The 13,276-nt window shown below is 44.9% G+C and overlaps 1 protein-coding gene across 1 annotated transcript; it reads right to left on the reverse strand.

The window, feature by feature from the left end:
• Positions 1 to 726: 726 nt before the first annotated feature.
• Positions 727 to 10,341, reverse strand: CA6 (carbonic anhydrase VI). Its single transcript, XM_010016990.1, has 9 exons — positions 10,263 to 10,341; positions 7,993 to 8,175; positions 4,569 to 4,717; positions 4,074 to 4,169; positions 3,482 to 3,548; positions 2,724 to 2,881; positions 1,458 to 1,581; positions 864 to 962; positions 727 to 749 (listed from the first exon to the last, which is right to left on the reverse strand). The coding sequence occupies exons 1-9, from the start codon at positions 10,339 to 10,341 to the stop codon at positions 727 to 729; spliced, it is 978 nt and encodes a 325-aa protein (XP_010015292.1).
• Between the last annotated feature and the right edge of the window lie 2,935 nt (positions 10,342 to 13,276).

Here is a 13,276-nt window from a genome sequence, read left to right on the forward strand (position 1 = left end):
CATAAACTTGCTGTTCCAGACCAGGAAGCCCATGCCACGCAGTAGTGCAGCCAATCTTGTGCCTTGTGGTACAGGGGGAAGCTGATGAAATGGCCTCCTATCCACAATCCCACATCTGTGCCCACAGTCAGCACTAGCTCATTATCCCTTTCTTGTGTGGAGTAGGAAAGAACAGTCTGGCTGCCAGCATGCTGGGCTTTGGTCCAGAAGCATAAGGTGAAGGCTTGGAGAGACATATCATGGAGGGGATGAACGTTCACAAAACTCTCAATGTTTTCCACGGGGAAGTAGAAAGATGGAAAAGTGCTGGATTTAATACCTGAAATAACCCAAAAGCCAGCTGTTATATTTCCTGCTGTGCCTATAAATAAGCCCCAATCCTGAAGAATCCACCCGTAGGAACTGGCAGCCTTAGCTGTCTTGAGCCACGGTTACTGGTGTGTGTCATGCCAACATGGAATGGGCTTGAAATGATGAAAAGCTTAGCTCCCTCACCCAGCTACTTAGGGAAATAACTTCTTTTTCTTTCCCCCTTCTTCCCTTTTTCTAATCTTGTGTAAAATAGAGATGATGATTATTTATCCCAGGGGAACTGTCAGCTTAAATTCTTCACTGTTTGTAAAAATGTGCTTAAATGGTGCAGGAGAAAGCTGCAGTTACTGTGGCAGTAGCTGGATTAGGGCTAGCCTTAATGAGGCTGTCACTGAAGAATTCCCATCAGCAGGCCTAGGCATGGGACAAAATTCTACCTGCACATACCAGGACCAAACCTGTTAATGATTTAGGCCATCAAGGACAGGAGAGTATGGGTTCTTCATCCTTGCAAGGTAAGCTGGGCTCAAGAATAGATGTGTGTTTCTCACCTACGTGGCTCACTCCATTCAGCAACTCTCTCTTCATGTCTTGGAGCTGCATCTGGATTTGTTCCAGCCTGAGGTCGAATTCTTCTGGATGGCATTGTTCTAGAGCAATCAGACAGCTGAATTTACAGAAGACCAGGACCTGCACATGGGAGATTTTCTGCTTACTAGTTTGGGGAAACCCTTTGTTTCAGAATGCAGTGTCCCACCTCTATATGGTGCCTGGTTAACCAGTCATACCCAGGCTGTTTCTGTGGTGGTTAGGGTACCTCACCCACCTGGGTGCAGACACGCCTGAACCTAGTATGCCATTTAGCACCACTTATCTTGGGAGATCTGTGTGATACTTCTGTGGTCAAAACAAAGGGCTGGCACACAACCTACAGCCACCACTGCACCATTAGAAGCAAGACGTGTTGGCAGGGGGCAAAGAGGCACTGGACCATCTCCGCCTGCTCTGCAGGGGTGCTGCTACTCCTGGGAAAGGTGAGCTCCAGCATGCCTAGCTTAAGTGATTTGCAGGTTAACTCCCTCCACACTGGTTTCTTGCCCCTGCCCAGGTAACGTGTGAGTCCTGCCCCCCTTGAGTCTCTTTACCTTGGGTGGCTTTGGCTCTGAAGGAGGCCTCCACCACACGCCCATGGAGGGGCTGAGTGTGCCGGTAGTCGTTGCGCAGTGTCCTGTTCTGCCAGTCCAGCAAGGTGTTCTCCAGGAGGCTAATCTGTGAGCAGCACAGGCTTATCAAGGAGGGCAATGGGGACAATGGTTTTACCCAGAAGGGCAGTGCTCAGGATTAAACCTAGCAATCTGTTATAGGGGAGCCCACAGGGTCTCTTGGTTAGTATTAGCAAGGGAAAGGAACAGAACATGAGGGCTCTTGCCAGTTAATTCGTGGTAAAGGTATTTTGCCTGAAGGAAATATTTTACACCTGCCTGATGCTATGCATGGATGGAGATTTTGCTGCTGTTCTGTAGGATACTGTGTTCTCACAAGTGCCTATTTGCCTTTCTCCTGCCAAAAAGAATGTTTCTTTTTCAAATGAGAACACGCTGTGACTCTCCACTACTGTAATCTCCATTTATTTTGTTATTCTCCTAGAAGAAAATGTTTCTGATGCTTCTCTTTCATTAAGGAGGATGAACCACTCTGCAACTCAACAGTAAGCTTATTTGACTTGTGTTGGTTTTTTCCCTCTTAAAGCCTTTGTCCTGACAAGGCAGGCAGAGAGAAGGGGATCCTGCCATGTGATGGTATTAAACTACTGGGAGAAGTGGGGTTACTGCCCAGTGCTCCTGTGCAATGCCTCCACTGGAGCCTGGATGAACCCTCTCCTATCACACAGCCAAAGCTCATGACAGGCTGCACCTGGAATGATCCAATCTAGCTGCACGGTGTAAGTATAGACAAGAAAAAGCCCAAAATGCTCTTTAAAAACGTGCCAATGATTTGAGAATTATTTTAAGGTTAAGAATGGCTCTTTTATGTTTTTTGGGGGAAGGGTTAGACTTTCTTCCAGTAGTTTTTGCCTTGTTGATTCTGACTGGTCTCTTCCGTTTTATAGTGCTTTAATATGGTTGAGCTTAACTGAGCAGAGAGCTTTGTTATTGCTCACCAGACCTCAGGTAAACTGCTGCTATACAGAAATGGGCCCTTGCTCTGATGTAGCATTACAGTGTCATTCTAGCCACCTGCAATAGCAGTTGCTTAGGAGTCTATCCCAAAAGCCCAGTATGAGAAGTGCCTTATTAGCTCCTCTGTCAGGCTGTTCCCCAAGTTATCAGAGGACAGAAGAGGAAACTTGGATGAAAAGGAGACATGGAGGAAAGAGAAGCTGCTCTGTCTGGTAAACAGCCATCACTTACCTGTGTGTGTGACAGGAGAATTGGAGAATGAAAGATGGTCCAGATCACACTCTCAGAGCAAGGTGGGGTTGTCAGTGAGCCCTGGTACCTGTAGAAGTGTGAGAGGTTTTCTGGCAGCATGGCTTGGATGTCCAGAGAAATGAGCTTTGTCGATTGACCTCAAAAGGAAACAGAGGGGGAATATTAACAGCTAATGGGGATCAAAGAGAAAGGAGAAAGCAGTGTTAGAGCTGGGGCTGGCAAATCACTCTACCCAGAGCTCTGGTGTATTAGACTGTTGGCAGAAGTGGATGAAAGAGGGAAATAAATGGTTCTTTCAATGGATCTATTTGTCATTCAGACGTATGTGGGGTGCTGGAGGTGGTGGGCAACTGCACCTCAGAGCTCTGCCAGTAGCTGTTAGTCCTCCCAGGAAGCAAAGTGTGTTAGTGCATCAGGGCATCTTAATGCAGCAGAGCATTTGCTATCTGGGCTTGCAGACTGAAGGATCATAGAAAGCTGTTATTTGACAGTACTGCAGTGTGATGTGTAGACCTACCAGGAGGATGTTTATTGCTGCCTTAAGCATCTCCCACACCACTCTGCTGTGTGGGCTGATGTTTAAGCTACATGGGCAGGCACAGTGTGAAGTTATGCATGGCTGAGGGTGCATGGCAATGTAACCACAAGCAAAGAAGCTGCAAAATGTCCCCAGACCCAGTACACATGTACAGGCTTTGAGAATAGCAAGGATGGAGAAAAGCATTCCCAGGTCTTACCTGCAAACCTGATTTTTGCCAGTTTGGAAATGAATTCAGTGTAGTAGGTATTCTCAAAGTGTCCATCCTAAACACAGCATAGCAACTTGAACAGGTTAGTGACCTGCCTGTCCTTCAATACTGTTAATCAGCTTGGGGGACTAATTGAGGAATTGGAAGACAAAGAGAACAAATACTGTCTCAGACATCTTGGTATGAAAAGTTACGTAGATCTTGGTAGAATGGTGAACTGCAAGGATCCTTTTTCACCACTTCTAAACAAAATGAAGTGTTCCCATTTGCAACTCAGAGCAAGGTCTTAAAGTGCAGCAGGGAAAACCCTGCTGCCACACCTGATATTCCATGTGTACTTATTATGGGACAAATTTATCTGGGGCTCCCAGGTTGTATTGGCTGGTATTGTGTGAACCCCAGATAGCGCAAGGAAAGAATAGTCCTCCTAAAGCACAACTTCCTCAAGCTGGTGGCAGATATCATCTCTTAGGCGATAGGTGTGCAGACCTAGTACAGGCTGTTTGTGCCTGGGCTGTGATTACAGTATGAACAGGGGTCACAGACTGGCCTTGCTCAGCAGCCTGGGCATCAAACCTACCGCGTACAGGAAGGCAAGCACAGCCAGGCCATTTGGCTTGTCTTTGGCTTCTTCAAAGCTCAAGTAGTCAGCTGAGTTGTAATGGACAATGTGCAGCTGTCAGAAGAGAGACAGGGTCAGCAAATGGTTTCCTTGGTGCTTTAAAGGACACTTAAAAGGTGCTTAGAAGACTGAAGGGAGAGTCACCAATCCCAATGCCTGCTGCTTTTCCGTTGCAGCACAGCCAAGTAGACCTTTAGTTTAATAGGTTTGTGGTGAATGTGGGGGAACAACTCTAGACTTGAAGGACATTAGTGCTATGGTTTTATTAGTCTCTTACAGCAGCACCGTCAGGCTGAGCTGTTGCATTGCACCAACCACCTGTACTGGTGAGAGCCCTGTTCCTCCCACTTGCCTCTGCACTGCTTGTGCAGCCTTTGTGGGCTGCAGCTTCCAGTTTCCCAACTGGCAGAGCTGCAATGCCCCCTCCCTCCAGCTCACTGCATTCACAGGTACCTCTGCGAAGTATCTCATCCCGTCTATGGTGTGCTCAGAGCCGCTGGTCTCCAGGTCCAGGCCACCCCAGTGCAGATGCATCTGTACAGCTGTGTAGAGGCCTGGGAGCCCTCGGGAGATGTGCATGGTGGGTGGCAAATCAATCTGAACTGAAAAAACAGGATTGGAGACAGCAATGGGTGCAGCCATGCCCATTCTTGTAGTTATGCTTCCAGTGCCCAGTGCTTTCTGCCAATAACTCTCCTGAAATAAGCAGGACTAGGTATGTTCAGGGAACTAACTCCAGTATACAAGGAAAACCACTGAAGCTTATAGCTAAGTGTGCATAAAATCTTTCCTGACTTCAGGCTTGTGCACCACAAAGACCACACCAGGCACAAAGATGACTGGGCACTAGCTGTGTCTGCAATCCTTCCTAGCTGAGCAGCTAAGGGTTTTTAATTGGGCATTAAAAGTGCTTTAATGCTCATCTCTCACACAGTGCATCACATCTTGCAGGGTTCTGCACAGATTTAACTGCTTTATTTCCAAGGAAGAAAAGGGGGATAGAAATCAACAAAGTGACTGGCCTCCTCTAACCTGCCATCATCATTTCCAGTATTGTGGAATCTCCATCTTCTAGGAAGAGGCATACTGGGCCAGAGCTCTGTAAGTTTGAAAAGGCTATGTTAATGCTTAAAGGATTTGTAGAGACAAATCTCTTTGCTTCTCCTTGCCAAGGAGTGTTCACAAAGAGACTATGAACCGTTTGTCTTCCTGCTAATATACTGCCACATATCGTATATTATGTTAATAAATATGCCAAACCTAGGAGGGAAAATGGGAATTGCTCATCCTGATGAAAGCCCACAGCATGCTATAAAAAATAGCAACTATCCTTGCAAAATGTGGCACACTATATGATTCATTAGTCACAGATTCTGTTAGGGAGAAGCTTCTTTTGTTTGTAAACTGTTTCCAGACAGAGAAGATGAAAACATATTTCCTTGTAGTATCCTAAAGAGCCTAGAGTGTGTGCATGGGGAAATCTACCTTTTTACACAAGATCCCTGCTGACTGCCTTCCAGAATTAGGGTTATTTGCCTCAAGTACCTCACTCTGGTTTCTACTTTCTACGAAACACAGCCAGGGAATTGTGTTCTGAGTTTATGACAAGCTGAAGTCTTCTGTAAGATATTTAAAGCAAATATTTGCTGAAAGCGTGAAGGCAGGTAACAGCCCTCTCAACTAGGCTTTATCAGGTGGGATTTGGCTTGGTAATTATGAAACCAGAGAGAAAGTGTAGCTGGTTTCTTAGGTGGAATAGTTAATCTTCAGCTTCTCGGAGCTTGTAAAGAGAGTCCTGCTGATAAATCCATCTCCTGTCCTTTCAGATCTGCTGAATGGTTTCTGCTGTGGCCCAGTGGAATATTTTCCCTGAGAGATATTGCTACCGTGTCCCACCTCACTGATGCCAGTAAGAAAACCCTGCCTGACTTCACAGGAGCTGTGAATAAAGCACCATTATGTGCCTTTGTGCTTTACTAATATGCCCTGCATGGGAAAACCATTGTTTTGATGTTAACAAAAGCATAGGAAAACAGACACGTTCAAACAGATCTGAAAGCTACACCTGCAGGAATTCATTTGTAGGCAGTCAGGGTGGTAATGCTGACATGAGAGCTTTAACTGAACGTTGAGCTTGTGTAGGCAACAAAGAGGAGTTAAGGTTTTAAGGAAGGCAATCACCACAGTCTTCCTCTGAAGGCGGTACGTGTCTCATCACTTCATTTCCCTGCCCTCACACCATATTTCTCTCTGTCACTGTTACAGAGAGGAAGAAAAGGCTGTCGTGTGGGATTAAGGAGCTACCAGCTTTGTGTTCCAAACACCTTCCCAGAAACACTCATTCTCTCCCCACTGCAGCTATCAGAAAATTCTCTCATTGCTCATCTGTAGTCCAAAAGCATTATCCCAACAGCAGCAGCTGATGAATTATTTAGGCAATGAATTACGGACTGCAGCAGGGGAATCCAGGACCTCTTAATTTATAAACCTTGTCCTGAGACTGTGTGGCCAAAGGCAAGGCTTTTAACCCATGCTGTGCTTCAGCATTTCTTCCCAAGACCTGAAATACCAGTTCTCTGACTATAAGGGAGGGTTTCTCCTCTGTGTTGTACTTTGTGTGACCTATATCTACCCAAAGCTCAGATGCAAACCTGCCACTGAACTATGGTTCTCCAGTCCTATCATTTCTTATTATTGCAAAAGGTGCATTTTCTAAATGCAGAGAGGAGTCAGTATGCCCCAAATACCACTCGCTGCTATAGTCCTGCAGTCTTGTACTCCACTGAATGGAAGGGTCAGTCTGTAATGCTCTAGCTGCCTTTTATCCCTTTATGATGTCTAACAGAGAAAATATCTTGCAGAAAAATAACTGGGTTTTTATTTCTCTGGTTTATAGATGTGTTTCTGAGGAGCTTTCCTGTATGACTGGGGAAAACAGCAGAACTAAGAGAGCAGAATGAAGTGAGACGTAAAGCAAAGTAAGGTGAGTTCAGGAAAAAAAAAGGGCATTGTGTGTGAATAGCATTTCAATCAGCTGAAATGAATAATCAGCACTGTCACGAGCCTGACATCCTCCCAGGACATCTGCTGAGCTAGGGAAGAAAATACTGCCTACTGCTATGGCAAAGCTGGCTCCTTCCACCCCATTTCAACCTGGTGACACTGGCTGGCCATAAAAAGTTTGTGACTGTGTTCTAGTTAGGACAGAGTGCTGAGATGAAAACACAGGAACTATTCCCATATCCTGTGTGTGCTGGGACTGCCAGGTGAAACCTCCAGAGGATACACCTCTGTCTACTTTATAGCTTAAAGGTGGAAAGCTGTCAAGTGCAGGCATCTCTTCTATTAGCTGTCCCAGCAGGAAGGTACGTGCTTTCTCCCATCAAATGCACTGCAGGACTCAAAATGGTGTGATGCAAACCTGAACTGATCAGGTTGCTAACAAAGAGGTTTGGATAAAAGGGGTAAGTTTTCAGACCTACCATTGAAGACATCTCCATTTCAAAGACATAAGGCCTCTGCTTTGCTGCTGCTGACCTGTACCCTGAGCTGTTGGCTGCCAGCATCATCCACTGTCATGGAAACAGTGCATGGGATGTACCTGGATGCTGCATGTACAGTGGTCCATGCATGTACAAAGCCATGGCTCAGGGGGCAAAATGGGGCTGAAGGGGACAGGCAGCACTAACTTCTTGGTGCTTTGGAGCTTCTCTTTCCAACAGAAAGGTGACTGACAGCTCAAGCTGCTGCAGGACCAACTGAACTCCTTGAGCTGTGTGCCCTGATTTCTGTTTCAGGCTGTTCCTTTGCCAGCAATGACCTTTCGACCAGCTCCTCTTTTTAATGGGAATAATGGCAAGGATCCTCCCAGTCTTACCAGAGTGACCATTGTTGGTCATGGTGAAATCCCCCTGCAAAGGCCCATCGTAGCCACTCAGCTCCAGCTGCAGCAGCTGGGGGTTGTACCTCACTTTCTTCCTCTGGATGTCAACTGGAGATTGGCGCTTGCCAGCACAGTCTGCAAAGTGCTTTCCCCAGTGCTCTTCATCCAGCTCTCCTTCTGTGTGGAGGAGAAGCAAACCAGGTTATTAGGACATGGTGAGAACTGTTGTTAGCTCAGGAGTCGAAAGACTCTCATTTGCCAGCAGGGCATGTCAATCTAATTATTATAACACCAGGAGCTGCAGCAATAAAAGGTTGCTGTGCCTTCCCTAGAGTGAAAATATACATTATTCTGTCTGCAGGACAGCTGTGATGCAAAATAAGAAACCTGCATTGCAGTAATAGCTTACTGATCACTGGGGACTGAACTGCCCCCAGTGTTTATACAGAAACGGAGATCTAAATGGGTCTCAACTGCCAAAGGTGTGGAATCAGGTTCTTAACCTATGCAAGAGTGAATAGGACCAGGGCTATAGGTGGAAAGTCTGCATAGGGTCAGGAAGTGGCAGCAAATTTGCTATGTTTAACTACAGAGAACTAATAAAAGAAGCATATAAAGAAATTCAAACCCTTTCAGGTTTGAATAAATTGAATCTTTTGTATGTTTTCTGGGATAGGATTGGTCTGGGGTGGCTTTGATGTCTTGGGAGAGTTTTCATTAACAAAACACACCTCTCTACTGAGTGCAGAGCTGTACCTCTTCCTGGGTTCCCCTTTTTACACACAACAAATAGTAAGTGCTTCACTTAGTGTATCTAGTGCATTCCAGGATAAACAGATCCTGGTGTGGAACATGACCTGGGTGTCCCAATGTCAAGATTCAGTTGATTGCTCTGAGCTCTTGATGCCACTTCAGCTCCAAGGCCTAATAGCCCCTAAAGGTCATGCCAAGTGTTAATAGCAACTCCTTTTGCTGCTCAGTGTCACTAGCTCAGACACAGACCTTTGACATGGGACTAAGCATTAAAGGCCATAGCTTCACCTGCACATGCTCATCATCTCTGCAAGTGTTTAATACTAAAAACCTCCTCAGGTCACAGAGGTCAGAAACAAATGTGTAGGAGATCTGGTGTGCTGGATGGTACCCTTTTTCCGATGGCTCAAAGCCTCTTAGCCCTCATGTGAATCTTTCCTGCAGAGGACTGGGTGCTGTTGAAACTGAGCAACTGCTTGAACCCTTCAGGGCTATTTGCCCTTTCCATAGTGCTATATTTAGGACTTGAAGTAGAAATGTTGATGCCATCTCTGTCATGGCTGTAACTGACAACCAGTAAGGAAACCTTGTCTTCCTCAGCCCAGAACTGAGACATATTGATTAATGTCAGTCATGTCTGTCTGAGACAAACAGAGCTACACCTAAGGAATAATCCTTGCGTGATTGTGGAACTCACAGACTTCAAATCCTGCAGAGATGGGTTGGAAGGAGAGATGCTTATTATAAAAAGGAAAATGATTCGAAGCTACTTCCTCACCTTCCTAATTTTCAGTTATAATTACAGCCATACCTGAGGAGTTGTTACTATTTGTTAATCCTTTTTATGTCATTGAAGCAATGTCAGCTTGCAGGTGTTTGTTTCCTGACATTGATTAAATATGGGCTACTTAGGAGATGCAGACAGCCAGAGAGAACTTCTGCAAACAGCTTAGTGCGGTATCTTAATTGCAGTATCTCATCTATTCAACAATATCCTTTGCTTTATCTTGATTCCCAGCCCACCGAAGATCATAAAAGGACTGTGATTTATTTCAATGAGCTCTGCAAACAACCCCCTTATGGAAGAAAATCAGATAAAATTTCACAAAGAATATAAATACATAAATAAGCACTTCTTAGTGATCTGCACTGTATGGGATACGACAATAAAACAATAAGTAGGCAGTATTTAAAGCCTTTCCTTCCCAGATCATCCAAAGGGCAGCTTTTATTTAAACACATGTGAAGGTTTCCCACATTGTTTGAACCTCCTTGGTCTGCCAACTCTGACAATGTGTCCTAGACACACAAAGGAGTAAAAAGGGGTGACATTGAAGAGAATCACTTTCAAGACACACAGGCATCAATAAAGTGGAATAAATTAGGTGCTCTGTGGAGATCTTTCACTAATGGAAAGAGACTCGAGCTGAGTGTTGCTTCTGCAGCACAAAAAGGATGGGAGTGTCTTAAGTAAGCAGTAGAGAACCCAAACCAGCCTCATTTTTCATTACCTTTGTATGTCCAGTGCATTAGGTCAGAGCAGCTTGGGTACACCAGGAGCAGGTAGAACAAGACAGCTGTGATCCACATGTCTCTCACTGTATCTGCTGTAAGAACCAAGGAGGAGAGTGCATCTCTTTAAAATCCTCAGGAAGCATAAATACCAATTTACTCCAGGTCTGGCCCTTCCAGCACCCATCCTGCCCTTCTACCCATCCAAAACAATACCAGCAAATAATGCCCCACAGATATTTTATTTAGACAGTCAGCTTGAAACACTGAGGACGCTTTACTGACCCTCTGACCAAGCTGTCTGTGCAAATGGAACAGCTTTACCCCCTCAATAGCCAAAGCTGGTGGCCTCAGAGTCACTGTCTGTCCCCAGCTGTAGACAATCCTGCCCACTTTTCCTGTCCATTCATTCCGGATGAGCAGGTTGAAAAGCTTCATTGCAAGGACCTGTAAAACAGTGCTTTGTAAGGAAAGATACCTAACACAGACCTCCAAACACTGTCCTGAGGTGGCCAACTGTTTCCTTGTTACACAGAGGAAGGAGCTAAGGCAGAAGGGACTGGTTGTCAGAAGTGCAGAGCATTCGCACTCTTACTAGAAGTCAAAATAGTAGACACTTAGCTCCTTTGAAATTATGCTTCTGAGGCCAGGTTGAAAAATGCTCTTATAACTTAGTATTTCAAAGCATTTTGCTTTCAACACCTTCCCCAGTCACCGAAAATCTAGTTTTGAATGGGAGAGATTTGCAACCATTGGAAAATTCAGAGTTGTGGAAAAACATTTAGGCTGTTGAAAGGATACAGACGTGACACAAGATACTGAAACCCTGAAGGCTTTTTAAAACCATACAGGAATTCAGATAAGAACTAGGAGGTATCAGATGTCCAAATGCTCTTCTGGACTACAGGAGCTGCTCTGCACATCTTCAGGCACTTGATTTCCTTAAAAATGTGTCCTGAGCAAATAATTGCCCGAGATCCAGTAAAAGAGTAATTTCAGCAGATGAGGGAACAGGCCATGGATCTTCTGCCTGCCTTTTGTATCCTGTTACTAGGCAAATGTCATTCCCTTTGAATAGCTTTCTCCCCCTTCTAAGAATGACACAGAGTGCGCAACAGCCCTTTCCAGCCTCTCAAACCCTAAACCCACTTTAAGAACAAAAGGGGAGCAGAAATCTCCCCAGGAATGGAATTTTCACCTAGTACTTAGCACACACAGTACAACTTTGCTGTTGATTGTGGCTGACAGGCAGCAATATTAAGCACTTGGCAAGAAAGCTGACATCAGTGAAATCTCAGCACTTCTGTTTGCAGTATCCCTGCCACTTGCAATGACATTTGCAGTTATGATTTTCAGCAACAGGGTGTGTAATAACAGCAATTCAACAATAAGAGCTGCAAGTGAGTTTCAGATGTGAACTCGGGTTACTAGGATTAGGCTGTGCTGAAGAACAAAAGTAGGGGGTTTATTCAAAATCTTACTCTTTGCAAGGAAATTGTTAATGTTAAAAGGTCTTTCCTGGTTTGCTGGTCTGTGCTGCGCATATTTAATCTTTGGAATTACTACTGCTGTAATATCGGTGATTAACCAAATGTGTGTCTTTTCCCCTCTCTCCCTAAAGAAGTCATTTATTCTGACAGTTGCACTGAACTGTGTAAGGACTAAACTAATCAAACATGCCCTGCAATGCACTTCATAATCCTTGTGTATCCTGTTGGGTAAATAGGCTTTGAAATTAGCTGAGGGAGAAATTTTGGGGGTTTATACTGTTCATACTCCAGGATTCCACACAGCAGCACAGGAGGCTGTGAAAAGGAGTCAAGAAGAGGAGGTCACCCTTGCACCACAGCATCCCTCCTGTCACCCTTCCTGCCTGTGTGTGCCAAGAGTGTTTGAATGGCTGTCATTTAGGGACAAGCTGTGTTTTATCGATCAGCCAGCCCAGTCTGCACAAAGGATTTGAAATAAAGCCCATTTGGGAATATGCTGGCGCCAGGAAACTGGAGATGACAGTGAATTAATTTTTAATGGAGCTTTTGCAACATGCTAGAATTGTGACATTTCTCTTGCCATCAGCAGGAGCTCTGGGTGCTCAGCAGAGCCAAAACCAACATCTCTGTTAGCTCAAGTTAGCTTCTCCCAAACTAGTGGTTACTCTGCAAGACACAGCAATCTAAGGAGAAGATTTACTAAGGGCACCAAGTATGAATTTGTTTTGGAGTTAGGACAGAACAATAGTTTTAATTAAATTCATTAAGTGTATTTGAATATTAAGCTTCTAACTCCAAGCTGAATAATAAGGAAGGAGAATAAGGACAGAAGGAGACCTTTTCCTCTATGAAGTATTGCACACATCTAGCATTGCTTATAGGTTCTTGGAGCTGTAGCTTTTTTAGTGTCTATGGTATTACACCTGGCTGGCTTGAGGCTTGTCTTTGTTAAGTCATCTCTTTTGCTACCTCAATGTAATTGCTGGAGAGAAGTATGGACATAGTGCCCAGGAACTCCAGGTATCAGCAGGACCGTGCTTGAAGTGAACTGGTGTTTTACAGGTGAAGAAGACTGTAGATCGAAGAGGACTCATCTCTGCACCCAAATTTGGCCTGTGGGAAAAACTCATGTCAACTTATCTCAGCTGTGAGTATTCTTGGCATGATTTCCTCACAAAGTCAGGCTGCTTTCACACACATGCAGTTACACAGACTTCATCCTCTGCCCTCGACTACATTAGGAAATAAGCCTTTTAGCCCACATCACTGGCTTCCATGCACTTCACTTTTATCTCTACAGTTTTCCCTGACTCTTTGCTATCTTTTAAGCCCTGCTTCTCCCAGGCTTTTCCCTCTGTCCTCGCTGGCCTGAACCTCAGCTCAAGTCTGACTTTCAGATTCATTCTAAGTATTGGTAGCCACGTTAAAACCTTACCATTGCATCGAAGCAGCTGGCTCAATACCTTAGTGCTCCTTTGACCCAGAACTTGAAAGGGTTAACTCCTTTCCCCCTGCATCAGCAG

Source organism: Nestor notabilis, unplaced genomic scaffold (genome assembly GCF_000696875.1).
Source record: "Nestor notabilis isolate BGI_N333 unplaced genomic scaffold, ASM69687v1 scaffold23656, whole genome shotgun sequence".
NCBI lineage: Eukaryota > Metazoa > Chordata > Aves > Psittaciformes > Psittacidae > Nestor > Nestor notabilis.

Excerpts from the sequence above, each read along its gene's own strand:
- CA6 (XM_010016990.1), bottom strand. The coding sequence starts at position 10,341 with ATGTGGATCACAGCTGTCTTGTTCTACCTGCTCCTGGTGTACCCAAGC. Across the intron at positions 8,176-10,262 it reads AATGCACTGGACATACAAAG|AAGGAGAGCTGGATGAAGAG; the intron begins GTAATGAAAAAT and ends TCCTCCACACAG. Across the intron at positions 750-863 it reads GAATGGAGTGAGCCACGTAG|GTAGAATTTTGTCCCATGCC; the intron begins GTGAGAAACACA and ends TGGTATGTGCAG.